The sequence below is a fragment of the Homalodisca vitripennis genome, chromosome 5 (assembly GCF_021130785.1).
Source record: "Homalodisca vitripennis isolate AUS2020 chromosome 5, UT_GWSS_2.1, whole genome shotgun sequence".
Taxonomy (NCBI): domain Eukaryota; kingdom Metazoa; phylum Arthropoda; class Insecta; order Hemiptera; family Cicadellidae; genus Homalodisca; species Homalodisca vitripennis.
Window position 1 is genome coordinate 57,413,102 of NC_060211.1, and position 13,748 is coordinate 57,426,849.

At 34.3% G+C, this 13,748-nt stretch overlaps 1 protein-coding gene across 1 annotated transcript in view; it reads left to right on the forward strand.

Annotated features, from left to right (window-relative positions):
- The window catches only part of LOC124362252 (tudor domain-containing protein 3-like), a 41,032-nt gene extending 30,583 nt beyond the window's left edge, over positions 1-10,449 (forward strand). Inside the window, exons 7-8 of the mRNA XM_046816599.1 lie at positions 9,560-9,707; positions 9,931-10,449. Of these exons, the coding sequence (XP_046672555.1) occupies positions 9,560-9,707; positions 9,931-10,427 (645 nt within the window). The 3' untranslated portion in view covers positions 10,428-10,449. The remainder of the gene's footprint in view (positions 1-9,559; positions 9,708-9,930) is intronic.
- Positions 10,450-13,748: the final 3,299 nt, after the last annotated feature.

Below are 13,748 nucleotides of genomic sequence, written 5' to 3' on the forward strand. Positions count from 1 at the left end.
AGTGTGTCTCAACCGAATATAGTATTTAATACAATCAAGGAAAGAAATATTGAAATTGATCAATATAGACTAATTGTACATACTCTAAGCAATATTGGATTGACTCACACACTCATTTATTCTCCTAATACCCCTCCCCCTTGCAAAACACTCATTCAAATACACACGCACGTGCACACACACACACACACACACACACACCACTCGTGCAATACTAACTAAATTCCTTTTTTTTTATTTATCCTTTGTATAAAACCCCACACATGCTAGCACACTCACGCATATCCACACAAACCAACAATTTTCTTTTTTTTACGGTGTTTTGTTAGTTAAATCAATCAAACTTAAACATTCAAGGTCTTTTAAAGAAAAGGAAAACGACTCAGCTATTGTTAAAAATTGTATACAGACGTAGTTATGGCACTAGTATTTTCCCTTCCTGTTTCTACTAACCATTTGCATACTTTGTTTTTATACAGTTGAAAACTAATATTTTCAATATTTCTTAGCTCATCAGGAATATTTTGGAAGAGTACGTGAGCTATATAATATGAGTTTGTTGTGTTGATTGTTTTGTAGATTTTTGGTGTGTATATACCTATACTACATTGAAAACGTGTAGAATACTTATGGTTTGCTGATTCTAAAAACTGAAATTTGTTTTTAAAAGCGTATAACATTAGTTTGTTTTACATAAAGTTGTCTGACATCAAGCACTTTAAACTCAGAGTACAACAAATCTGAAGGATATCGGATTGGTTTCTTTAACGCGGCTTTAATTATAGATTTTTGAGTTATTTGAATTGGTTGAATTTTTGAAATAAAGGCCCCTCCCCAAGAAATTATTCCGTATTGTATAATTGATTGAACGTAAGCATAATAAACAGTTTTTAATTTGGGAAAAATTTAGAATACGAGATAAGTTAGAAAACATAAAAATACACTTGCGCAACCTGCTATTAATATATTGAACATATCTCCTCCAACTTAGCCTATTGTCAAAAATAACCCCTAAATATTTATATTCCCTCACCTCTTCTAAGGGCTTGCATCTACATGGAACTCCAGTGCCCTGAACACATGTATGTAATGTTAAAACCATATCCACTGGGTCACTGATAGCCCGAAGTGAAACAGCCATGTGTTTAGTTTTTGATACATTAACCGTCAGACGGTTTTGGTCAAACCACTGTTTAACAACACGGAGTCCTCTCTCTGCATTTAGGTAAGTTTCATCCCAATTATTCCCTTCAAAAACTAGCGCAGTATCATCAGCATATAAGTAAATACTACAGTTATCTAGTTCAACTTTGCTTAAATTATTTATATAAATTAAAAACAAAAGAGGTCCTAAGGTACTTCCTTGAATAACTCCGAAATCAATATTCTTTAGATCACTTTCTGCCCCGTTTATAGATACCACCTGCTGTCTGTTAGAAAGATAGCTTTTAAACCAACTTAGGCTCTTACCTTTAATACCAACAAACTCTAGTTTTTTAATTAAAATGTCCCTGTCTAAAGAATCAAAAGCCTTAGCTAAATCAATAAAAACCATTAGAGAGCGCTTGTTTATGTTAAGATTATCATGCAGCTTATGGGTCAGTCTGAGAAATACGTCATTGACGGTCAGATCACCTCTGAAGCCAAATTGGTTTTCAGATATAATTTTATTTTTGAACAAATATTTAGAAAGTTGTTTCCTTACACATTTTTCGATGACCTTTGACACAACACTTAGCAATGATATAGGGCCTATATTGACAGCAATTCCCCTTCAAACCTCCTTTAAAAAGAGGGATTACTTTAGCAAATTTAAAACAGTCAGGAAAAACACCTTCTAGTAAACTAGAGTTGACTACTTCCAACAAAGCTTTTTTAATACATTCAAAGTTAGTTTTAATCATGTCTGCAGCTATTTCATCTATACCAGGTGCTGAACCTCCCCGCAACTCCCTTACACAATTTGCCAACTGTTCCTCAGTGACAGGCTCTAGCTGGAACTCTGTTTGTACCTGATACCTCTCATCATCAACTACACAGTCTACCGTCGGGATCTTATTGGCTAACTCTTCTCCTACTTTAACAAAATAATTATTTAATTTGTTTGCAACTTCCACTGCTAAACCCTCCCCACTACTATTAGCATGACTAGAAAAATGTTCAATTGGAAATTCCCCATTTTTACTTTTTTTACCTACAAATTCCCCTATATGTTCCCAAAGTTTTTTTTGGATTGCCTACTGATTCATTTATTTTATTTTTATAGTAATTATCTTTTGAAATTTTTAACAAATTACTCAATAGATTTCTATAATTTTTGTAATAGTTGATCAGATTTCCGTTGAAAGGTTGCTTCTTAATTGTTTTACTAATTTTATCTCTGTGCCTAATTGACTTAATCAAGCCCAGAGTTATCCACGGCTTAATTTTAACAAGCTTATTACTGTACTTTTTAACTTGAGTGGCAGAGTCTATTATATTTTTGATTTTTTTGACGAACGTAGAAGAGCATTCATTTGCATTAGTTGAATTGAGAACAGTTTCCCAATTTTGTTTTAAAAGGAGATGTTTTACTTCAAATTTATTAATAAATTTTATATTTTTAAAATTATTTTTAGATTTATTTTTACCAACCGAAACCTTCCATTCCACAGCTGTAGCATAGTGATCAGTTACCCCGGTGTCAACAACCAGTGAAGAAACATTGTCGGTTACTTTTAAATTAACAAAAATATGATCTATACATGTATTTGTCTGTGGCGTGACCCGAGTTGCTTTTGTTATACAAGGAGTAAACCCAGCCCCATACAGAACGTCTAAATAGTGCTCTGATACAAGTGTTCTGTTATCTTCCAAAATACAACAGTTGATATCTCCTATCAACCAGTGCACACAGTCCCTTGACCGGCCTTCATAGTATTGTTCAAGGTCACTGATAAAGAGTTCAAGGTCCCTATCTGTAGAAGGACTGCGATAGACAGCAAGCACAGAAAACTTCTCTCTACCAAGCGACATGTCTAAACACAAACTAGTAGCACTATGCAAACCAACTTCTGACATAGATACGTTTAACTTAGAACTAACATAGCAGATAACCCCGTCATTCTGATTCCTTTTTATTTTATTACAAAAAGTATCAAACCCCTGAAGCTCTACCAAATCACGATCCTCTGAACATAACCACGTTTCTGTTAAAACTATAATATCAAACTCAGTTTTGATTGTACTTAAAACTACCAACAAATCTTCGAAATTTTTGTTATAGCTCCTTATATTTAAATGAAACATTTTTAAAAAAATTCCCAAAACAAAACTTATTTGAAAAAATACTATCAATCACACTTACACTCTCACACTCCAGACATTCCACATTCCTAAACTCATTCAAAACATTTAACGAATCACTCATCTTATAATACACACGTGCCTCATTCGCTCCGCCTGCCCTACCTGTCATTGAAATCCTATTTATATCCTACATAACCGTATCGCACTACATTGTAATGCAAATAAAACTAGCCAATGTTTGAAAAATCCTAAATACATAAAAAATAGCGTTACCAAACAACATAAACATAGTTAAAGATAAAATCCTTATATAGCCTTCAGTATGTAAATAAAGAAATTAAGAAGAAATTAAGAACCCCTAAAATAATACTTTTTAAATTTATATTATAAACACTTCTTGGTTATTTAAGTTTAATGCAATTTTTACCATAAGTGCATATATAACTTAAACATTCAAAATTCACTCACGCAACGTTCAACCATTCCTTCTCATTAAGCCTATGTTTATAAAACAATTCCGAATAATAGGAGTTCAAAAATATCCAATTTAATGCAATAATTATTAGTTACATACTCAAGAGAGACACACAATAAGTGTTAGAAAGAAATAAAAAATAAAATATCGATTTTGGGCACTAATATGCATAAAATACAAAACAAAACCATTTATAAACTTTGATACAAAACTATCAACATCCTATCTTAACTAATAGGCCTATTTTGCTATAATTAATTAATCAGTAATTTTTTTTTTTTTTAAACTCATGATAACTTGTAAAGTTATTATTTAAATAATATAAAAAATTATATCCAAATCGGTAAATATCAAAGTAGATCACCAACATAGGTTTTTATGTAAAATACAAAACAAGGAAAGCCCTTTAAAAACTTAATTAAATAAATATTATTACTTAACGTATATTTTATTTAATTAATTAGCATAGTTTAAAACCTATAATAACTTTCAAAATCTCTTATTAATTCATATAAGATTTATTATACAAGTAGATAAATATTAAAATTGGATGTATGTTAAGCCATCATATAAAGCCTACATAAAATGCAAAACAAAACCCTTTTAAAACTGTTTACATAAATATTACTGTTTTAACTTTTACATAACTTTGATTAATCATTATATTTAGAAAAATTCATTAAAACTTGTAAAAGTTTTTGTTAATTTAATATCAACGATTATTTATTTAAAACTATCTAAGAAATTCGGTTTTAAATTAAGTACTTAAAATTTATGAAAATACTAAATGAAACGTAAGTGTTTTAAAGTAATATAATATAATTAAATATTAAGGCATTGCAGTACCATACTTGCTACATACTTTTAGAGGAGCACAACTGTTCTGGAGGTGGCGCATCCCTCACTATGGTAAATTGTCCACGGGGGCGGCAACCACAGGCATGTTCGTCATCTCACTCATCGGCGGCGTCCTGACGTCGATCTCATCCAGCGACCAGAAGATCCTGATGGCGTAGGAGTCTTGAGTCTTCCTCACAAACACCTTTCCCTCCTTAACCCAGGCGTAGGCAAGACTTCCACTTCGCACCAGACTCTTTGCCTGTCTCAGAAGCTCCCTGTTGTGTTTGGTGAGATGTTCGTTGATGAACACAGGCGCCGGGGCGAATGTTGCCAACACGTCGGTCGTCTGTAACCTATTTGTCTTCACAGCAGCCAGCCACTCAGCTTTCGTAGTTCTATTGACGAATTGAACGATGATGGTTGGCGGGAACTTCTTGTTTCTCGGCTGTGGCAGACGATGTGCGATGGAGATGTCTCGTTGTTCATACCTCACCTTGAGAGCCCGAGCAACCTCCCTCAGCACCATGTAGACATCTTCTCCGGCTGTGACAGGAATGCCCCGGATCTCGAGGTTCTGGAGCTTCGCATGTTGCTCCATCTCCATGACCTCCCACTGCAGATCCGACACTCGTCTTGATAACTTCTCGTTGGCTCCCATCAGCTTATGACACTCTTCTTTTATCTTAACATTCTCTTCTTCTACGGCAACTAATTTAGCTCGAACTCCGTCCAAGGAAGTCTGCAACGTAGTCATAGAAAGTTGCAGAGCTGTGAAGCTAGCTGAGTTGTCCTTGTTACTCACGGTCATTTGGTGCTGGATGCTCCTCAGTAGCTCCATAACAGTGACCTCTTCTTGCTCAGATTTGGAACCTCCAGAGCCAGAGACCTTAGAACATATTTCGCATCGCCACGCAGTCCCACTCGCAATCATAGCACTCAACTTAGCAACAGTACGCACTCGGCAACATGCGGGGTGGAATTCTGCGCAACATTGAACACACTTGACTATCTCAGTCGGAGTAGAGATACTTTGCTTGCACTTATAACAAACCATTGTGATGGTTAACACACAAGGAAATATTAAATTACTGCCAAGCACTGAAACTCACAACACGAGCGAACTGGCAAGGCAGGCAGGGCGGGCAAGGTACACTAGCGGAGCGGCTTATCTATAGTACCTTCCAGCTCGGCGGCCTGATAACAACTTGGCTATGGAACTTCTTGTAATTGAAGAAGAAGACCCACTTCCAGGGGGAGGCACTATAGGCACATGCTTTCCGTCTATAGCCCCCAGACAATTTGGAAAGTTCCATCGTTCATGAAATCCTCTAGCGATGGCCTTCCATTCTTCCTCACTTGTAGGAAACTGTAAAACCATAAAATGAAATTAAAATTTGCATGTAAATTAGATGAATTAAATTAACTTTCTTAATGCAATTTTTTAGGTTGCTGATGACGGTGATGCCAATGATGATAATGATGATGAATATGTTGATGAAACCAATAATGTAAGTGGTTCGATTACCAGCCCTGCTCTGAAAAATCATGCATCACAATTAATGGACAACCAAAGCGTTCGATCACAGACGCCACCCACACGGCCATCTTCTACAGCTTCCGCCGCCAGTACTTCTCGAGTGATCTCAAATCAGTTTTAAACGCAAAAAAAAGGTAGAAGACAAGGTGTTAGAAACTGTTAGTGAAAAACTATCTCAGTTACAGCGAGAAGATCAGTTTGACATATTTGGCCGCAATGTAGCAGCTAAACTGCGTTCATTGCCTCAAGAACAGCGCATCTACGCAGAAAAAAGAATAAATGATGCTCTGTTTGATGCTGAACTGCATGCTTTCCAACAAAACTCAATGACTATCCGCCAGAATTTAGCATCAAACCCTATTACTACTACTCGTCAAACCATTTATCAACAGCCACCAGCCTACCGTCCGCAAACCCAAATGCCTGGAAACCAGAGTTTCACTGTTAATGATGATACAAATGACCACCAACAACAACGCCCGCAACAACAAAATTTGTTCACAGATGAACAAAATCCATCAAATGTCTCCAACTACTACTCCACTTTCATGCCTAGTGATCAGCTCTAAATTAAGTTTGTATAAATTTGAAACATTATATTAAAATCAGCCTTTTTATAAATTGGACAATAACTTTGCTGACAATGCTAAAATTGAAATAGAATTGTTGAATTTACATCGTTCACCCGAATGTAACTTAGATCATTAACTGCAAAAATGTTAACATTTACTTATGTTTTTGACAAAATACATTAATTTTCTTATTTTAATAAAATTTTGTTTCTGACAAATGATGATTATTCATTCGGTAATTGCCTTATATTTGTACCAACTGAAATAAGTACTCTAGTGATTACACAAGTAATAATAAGTTTCAAATCATTGTAAAAGCTTTCAAAACACTTTTAAAGTGTGTTTTGAGTACAAACAATTTTAAGTTTTCAACAATATTTGAGGTGCCTGTAGTTATTCATATTTTAACAAAACTTTTCCATGTTTGTAGGTGTGTTAAATTTTATTTACTTGTAAAAGTCAGACTGGCACATCGGATTGTTTAATTTGTAAATTATTTCATGTGTACGTGTTCTACAAAGAGGAATAAAGATTATCATTATTTGTAGGTAGTGGCGTAACTAGAACTTGGCTCTGGGGGGATAGAACTAATTAAAGAGGACATTGCATATAGTGGGGGGGGGGAGGGTTAATAAGTATGGAATAGTAAAAATTGAACATTGAGAAAAAAAACGAGATTGTAGGTTTTTGGAACAAAATTTGTATTTAAAACCAAGTTAGGTTGCTCATATACGAGTATTTTTATTATATTTTTATAGTTCTGGGAGATTCTATCGACCTCATACACCCACCTTATTTACGCCACTGCTTGTTAAGCCAAACAACACAAAATATAATGACTTGCCTTACAGAATTCATTCTTCAATACTTTTAAAATCGCTTTGCAGGTTTCTTCTATAATGTTACCAAGTGCCTGTGGGGAAACGATTGTTGAATATTTTAGGTCTTCCAGTGGTCTGCCTGTTGCTAGATAACGTAGAGTAGCTGTAAGTCTTTCATTTGGAGTGATTGCTGTTCGCATAACAGTATCCTCCTTCTTTATCAACGGAGAAACACGGGACAGCAGATCTAGATAAGTTTCTTCGTTCATCTGCAAATAATTATGCTAATCTTTGGGGTGAAACCGAAGTTCTTTTAAAAGGTTAACATGGGAGTACTAGCCTCGTTTTAAAAGCCAGTCTTTAGTCCACTGATTCCGCTTGAGTTGGCGCTTTCTTCTTTTCACAATTACACAAGCCACTGCACCATACATTAGTAATAACTCATCGTCTGAAAACATAATTAACTTGCAATTTCCGAAACACAAGCACGACAAAATTTTGGAGTTAACCAGATCGAACTGACAAGCCAAACTGAACGTGTGTATGTGATTGCTGCGTCAGTTAGAATTGACAAGCCGAACTGACAAGCCGAATTGAACGTGTGTAGCGGCCTTTACATACAAAACTTTTTCATATCAATTGAAGTGACAAACATGTTAATTCCAAGAGTTGATTAAACACCTATAACTAACACTGAAAAGATCAGAGATCATTTGGATGAAGTTCATGGCACATTTGCTCCTTGCTTGCAGTTGTTTAAAATTGGATCAATTTTTGGATCAATTCAATAATTTAGTCAAAACTGGTTTGTCCGTCCCCGAAGATATGAACAAGTTTCATGACCTCCAACGACCATGTGTACCTGAAATGATAATAAAATCGATGAACAAATTTAAATGCATAAAATATTGAGGTCACATATAGTGCAATCTTTGTAGTTATGCAAAACAATTTAGGTTAAAAAGTCTTTGAATCTGGTAATATGGGTGTCATGTTGACTTTCAGGGCAGAATAAAACACAATTTTATGGTTAACTTAACGCTGTTTTGAGTTTGGCACTTGGTTTTTAACCACTGCTCTCTAAATAAAGGAGCAGTAACAAAGTGACTTTCTTCAAGTGAAGGAGGTCTAAAGAAGGCAAACTTCATTAGCTGGCAAGGTGATGGCCACACAACACCATCTGTATAAATTACATGGTAAAAGAACAAATAAAAACTTATGAGTATCATGTGACATACACAGTCTGCTAAGCAAAGAAATAAAACAAAATGGTTTTCATGTAAAAAGAATGCATACTTTTCCATTAAAACCATGCAGAGTAAAACATCTATGCAGATTCAGTGTACAGAATTTAAAAAATTCAAGTTTAAATTTACAATTTCATTCACCGGATTTGACTCACAAGTTCTTTTTCCATTCTAAAGCCTTGATCTATTTTGAGAAACTACTTAAATTCTGTTTTTGGACGACTTAAAAAAATTCGAAAAAATTTTTACAAAAATGGTAGGTATAAAATGTTGCACATCAAATCATTTGTTCTATTTTTTCGAAGGACTTATATTTGTACAACCCTGATATCGTGGTGTAGGCTTGGAGTATTCCTCCTCCATCCCACTTATGGTATCTGTTCCTTGGAACCTATACATTAGGTGGCCTTAATCGTCCTGTCTTATTTGGAATGTTCTGTCAAAATGGAAGCCATGTAAGTTATTAATACAATGGAGGTTTTTCCAACATCACGCTTTACAGAATAACAAACAAATCATCTAGAATACAGTGTTTCAGTCGTTTGGAGGTTAATCTTTTTCTGTAGTGTAGCCTAGCTATTATTTTGTTTGATTTTCTATTTTAATTATTGAAAGTCGATTTTAAAACTATTAATTACTCGTATTATTACCATATCTGATCAACCATTTACATATCCTTCATGAATTTGACTATAATTTTCTTATCATTTAGTTAGCACTATAATAAAATATTTTATATGAAAATAACGATAATTATTTTTGCACATTTGTTACTACAGAGGAGGACTGGGAGCAGCAATGGTAAAAGGGAGGAGAGGGGCAACCGACGGAGAGGTGACCGGGATGAGGAGGGAGGCTCAGGACCCAAGCCCTCAGGCCAGGTGTCTCTTTTCGCCTTCTTGGAGGATAAACTGCCCACTCAAAATGGTGAATATGCTTGTATTTTAGTGTTAAGAGTAAAGAAAACCTATTTTTTATGTATGCTGTAAAAGATAATTGGAAATATGGAGTACTTAAAGAAATGTTTTCCTTGCTTAGGATTAAACTAAATTTGTCACAGGTTATTTTTGTTTTATATAGAGTAAAGATTTTGTATTTTATAGATTTTAAACTTGGATTATTTTTCTAAATGACTCTCAATGGGTTTCAGATGAGAAAGAGAATGACAACCAAGCTGTATCTGGTGGATTCAACCACTCTACAAGCAACCAAAGATACAACAATAACTCTGTAGTGCAGCGAGGACGACCCGAACGGCTGCAGAACCGTAGTGGGGGTCGGGGCAGTCAGAACAACGGCCCCACGGAGCCTAGGAGAGACGACCGCAACAGGTCCAACCCCCTGGCCACCCAGCACCAGAAGCCTCCGCGCTTTCAGAACCAACAACGGTACAATGATTCATACCAGAATTGGTCATACGGTTCAAACAATGATTACACTTATGATGATAGGAGCAGTTTTAATAACTCGAGGCTGAGTAGGAACTATGAAGACTTCAATAGTGAACCATATAATAGGAGAACACAGCCCCCACCTATATACGCCAACAATGAGCCCTCTCACGATTATGGGCGCAACAATCGCCGATACGACATACACAGTAAGTTGCGTATTTTTAATTGTGTGTATTGTAATTATTATTATTAATAAAGTGTAAAAATCAAGCATGCTTATTGTTGTTTTATTGTAATTAAGTAATTGAAAATAAAAACTTAGTTATTGAGATATGTCAGTTTAACTTTTTTTATATAAAATTAAATTGAACTTACGAGCAGTAATATTACATTGAGATGCAATCATCTGGTATCAATTTTAAATTTTATAACTACTCATAGGTAAGGTATTTCTCTTTGACCAATATATTTGATGTAAGTTCACATTTCCTTTTTATTTCATAACATTTAGTACTACAGCTACACTTAACACAACGTGACTGACTACAATCTGAACTGATACTTGTTTTAATTTTATGGCATAATGGAATAGTTGTAAATCAGAAAATTAAAAAATAAGTTGACTGCGTGCATATTAAGAATTCCAAGGACATGGTTAGGGAGAGATATATTGACAGGAGTGGAAAAAGTCAAGTATTTAGGATTTTAGGATTGAGACAGAACTTGGTTACAAAGTTCATGTGGCAGTTTTAATATGTGATCTGAAAGTATTGTTAGAGAAATTTATAAAATTATTAATAATAAATCTTTATTGGATTTAGACAACATACATTATTATACAATATAAATTTATATTGTTAATCAATAACAAATTAATTAATTTAAACCATAACATGGTTTTACCAGCAAGTTGATCCTTTCAAATAACGATTTATAACAACCACTTAGTGAACGGTATAAACCAGTAATAACAATTTTCCAAATATTTTTGAAACCAAATTGACTATTTACTCCAAAATTCAGTTTCAAACTTCAAGTAATTTCTAGTAATTGAAATTTTAAAATATTTTTTATGGATATTGCCGTACCTCCCTCTCTTGACTGTTGTTGGGAAATGATCAATCAATTTAAAATTTTAAACATACCAGTTGTCCCTTTTTTAAATCTATGTGAGGAGACAACAAGCGTGTTTGGTGTTATTTTTTTTGTACATAAATCACTAATTTATTCACCTTATTGGAAGCAGTTTAGACGTTTAATTACACTATTTTAACATTAACTAAAGATAACAAAAATTTCTGAGGAATTTTGATTTAATAATTCATATCCTGGTCAGATTTTTTCTCCCCTTTAAACACTGTATCTCTCTTGTCAAGGGCAAATGATAAAAGTGGGAAAAAGGCAGCTTTGGATGACATACAATGGAGTGGTGATACCAATGTTGTTGTTGTACGGCCTTGGTGAGTGATGATACCAATGTTGTTGTACGGCCCTTGGTGAGTGATGATGGCTGTGCAGAGGAAAATACTACTGGGTGTGGCACGTACATATGACAAAGAGCTGGAGATATTGGTGCAATCTGCAGGAGTGACAGAATATCAATTAATTTTGATTTCGATAGGTGGAGAATATTGCTCTGGAGAAGAGAAAGTTTGAATGTTGGCCAGATGTGATAAATAAACAATACAGTAGAATGTGCTAGCAGACCATACAGCTTGTATGGTCATCACAGCTGGTACTGACTGTACAGCTCAATATTTGACCGGTAATGACAATTTCAGTTTTAAATTGTTGGGAATTGGATTGGGATAGGAAGTGGGATGTATTGGGTGTAGTGAGGTGACAGCTCTGGACATATTTTAATGGTACTTTGGAAGTATGAAGATTTGTGGTGATAAAAGAGAAGTGTGATGGCTGCTGAGGACGTGTCCAAGAGCCTTAGGAGACAAGTAAGAGTCTGAAATGAAGAATGAGAAAGAACAAAAGGAGATATTTAACAGAAAGACTTTAGTCCGTAAAGGGAAATTACATAGTTGTTAGGAGAGAAAGTCCCAACTTAGTCGTTTTATTTGGTAAGTTACATAAAGATTTAGAAGCATAATAAAACCACAATTTGAAAATATGTTATGTAAGTATATTACTGTGCTTGATCTAGTTTTTTTAAATTTTGATTTTATTTTGGAAAGCAGGGGACGACAGCTTTGCAGAACGGAATGAGATTAGGAGAGAAGCACAGCATAATATTTTTTATAATACATAATTTTGTTAGCTACAACTGTGCCTATGCATATTTCACCCTTAATACACAAGCAATTAAATAGAATTTGTAACAATAACAATATGTTAGAGATTTTAATTATTTTGAAAACATTATAATGTTTGATATTGGGCCCCTATATGTGGAAGAAAAATTTGAACCACATTTAAATGTCTATTTTGTTATGATGTTGCGTCTAACATAAGGTAAATATTTTTTATACTTGAAATGTGTAGCTTATCGTTGTATGGACTCTGGCAAGTACTTCATGTACTTTCAAAGCTTTTGATTGACCAGAAATGCAATCAAGTTTAAGCAATCTGATGTAGCCTTTTAGGCTAGTCTTTCTAGGGAGAGAAACCCCTATGATCTTTATTGCACTAATTTGAATTCTTAGTAAATTCTTAATTAGTAAATAAAATTTAGTTTTAAATACAACACTATTTTAACTAAAAACCTCAGTAAAATATAAACTCAACAACAATAACTGTCCTAACCTAACAGCATCTACTCGTAACTGCACAGTTGTAAGAAGCCACCATACAACCATAGATGCAAACTGACAGATGTTGCAGTTGAAGTTGCAGATGTAATTTTTAAATACTATTTACTACGAAAAGAATGTTTGACAGCAATGGAGAAAAGTAAATTGAGGAAAGTTTCTCAAAATATAGAAATAATGAATTGGTAGAAATATTTGCAAAGGTAAGAAAACTTTTATTGCATATTCTACACAGGACCTAAAAATATGTTCTTTTCATATAAAATAAACAAACTAACTTTAGCATAATTGTTACGCTTTTGCATCAATCTACTCTACGTGGAGGTCTACCTCCTAGGTAGACCTCGGGTCTACATCCTCCGTGCCTCAAACTACACTACCCTTGTTCTAATCTACCTTAGGTTTCTTTTCTGCATTTTGAAGGCTTTCCTTACTTTTATTTTTACTTAATTGCTGTTCTATTCTCTTTTTCTGTGTTTTCTGCTTAAATAAATTGCATATAATTTAAAGTGGGAATCATAAACTTGAACCAAAAACAATATAAATCAATAATCCTATTTTGTAGTATTATTGTATCAAGAATACTAAACAGCCTCTATCACTGGATGTGGTTGAGAAAGATTGTGCTTTACAGTGTGCTCATTTATCATAGAGTGTGGACTGAGCAGAGCTACATGATTATAGTGTTATGGAAAACTCCATTTCTTGTTGTAACAAACTGTTATCTGCTGTTTCACTGTTATACAGGTATGTGAAACTATGTTTTTTTATGACTGGAGTTCATAAAAAATAATGGATTTATCTGAAATGTAAAG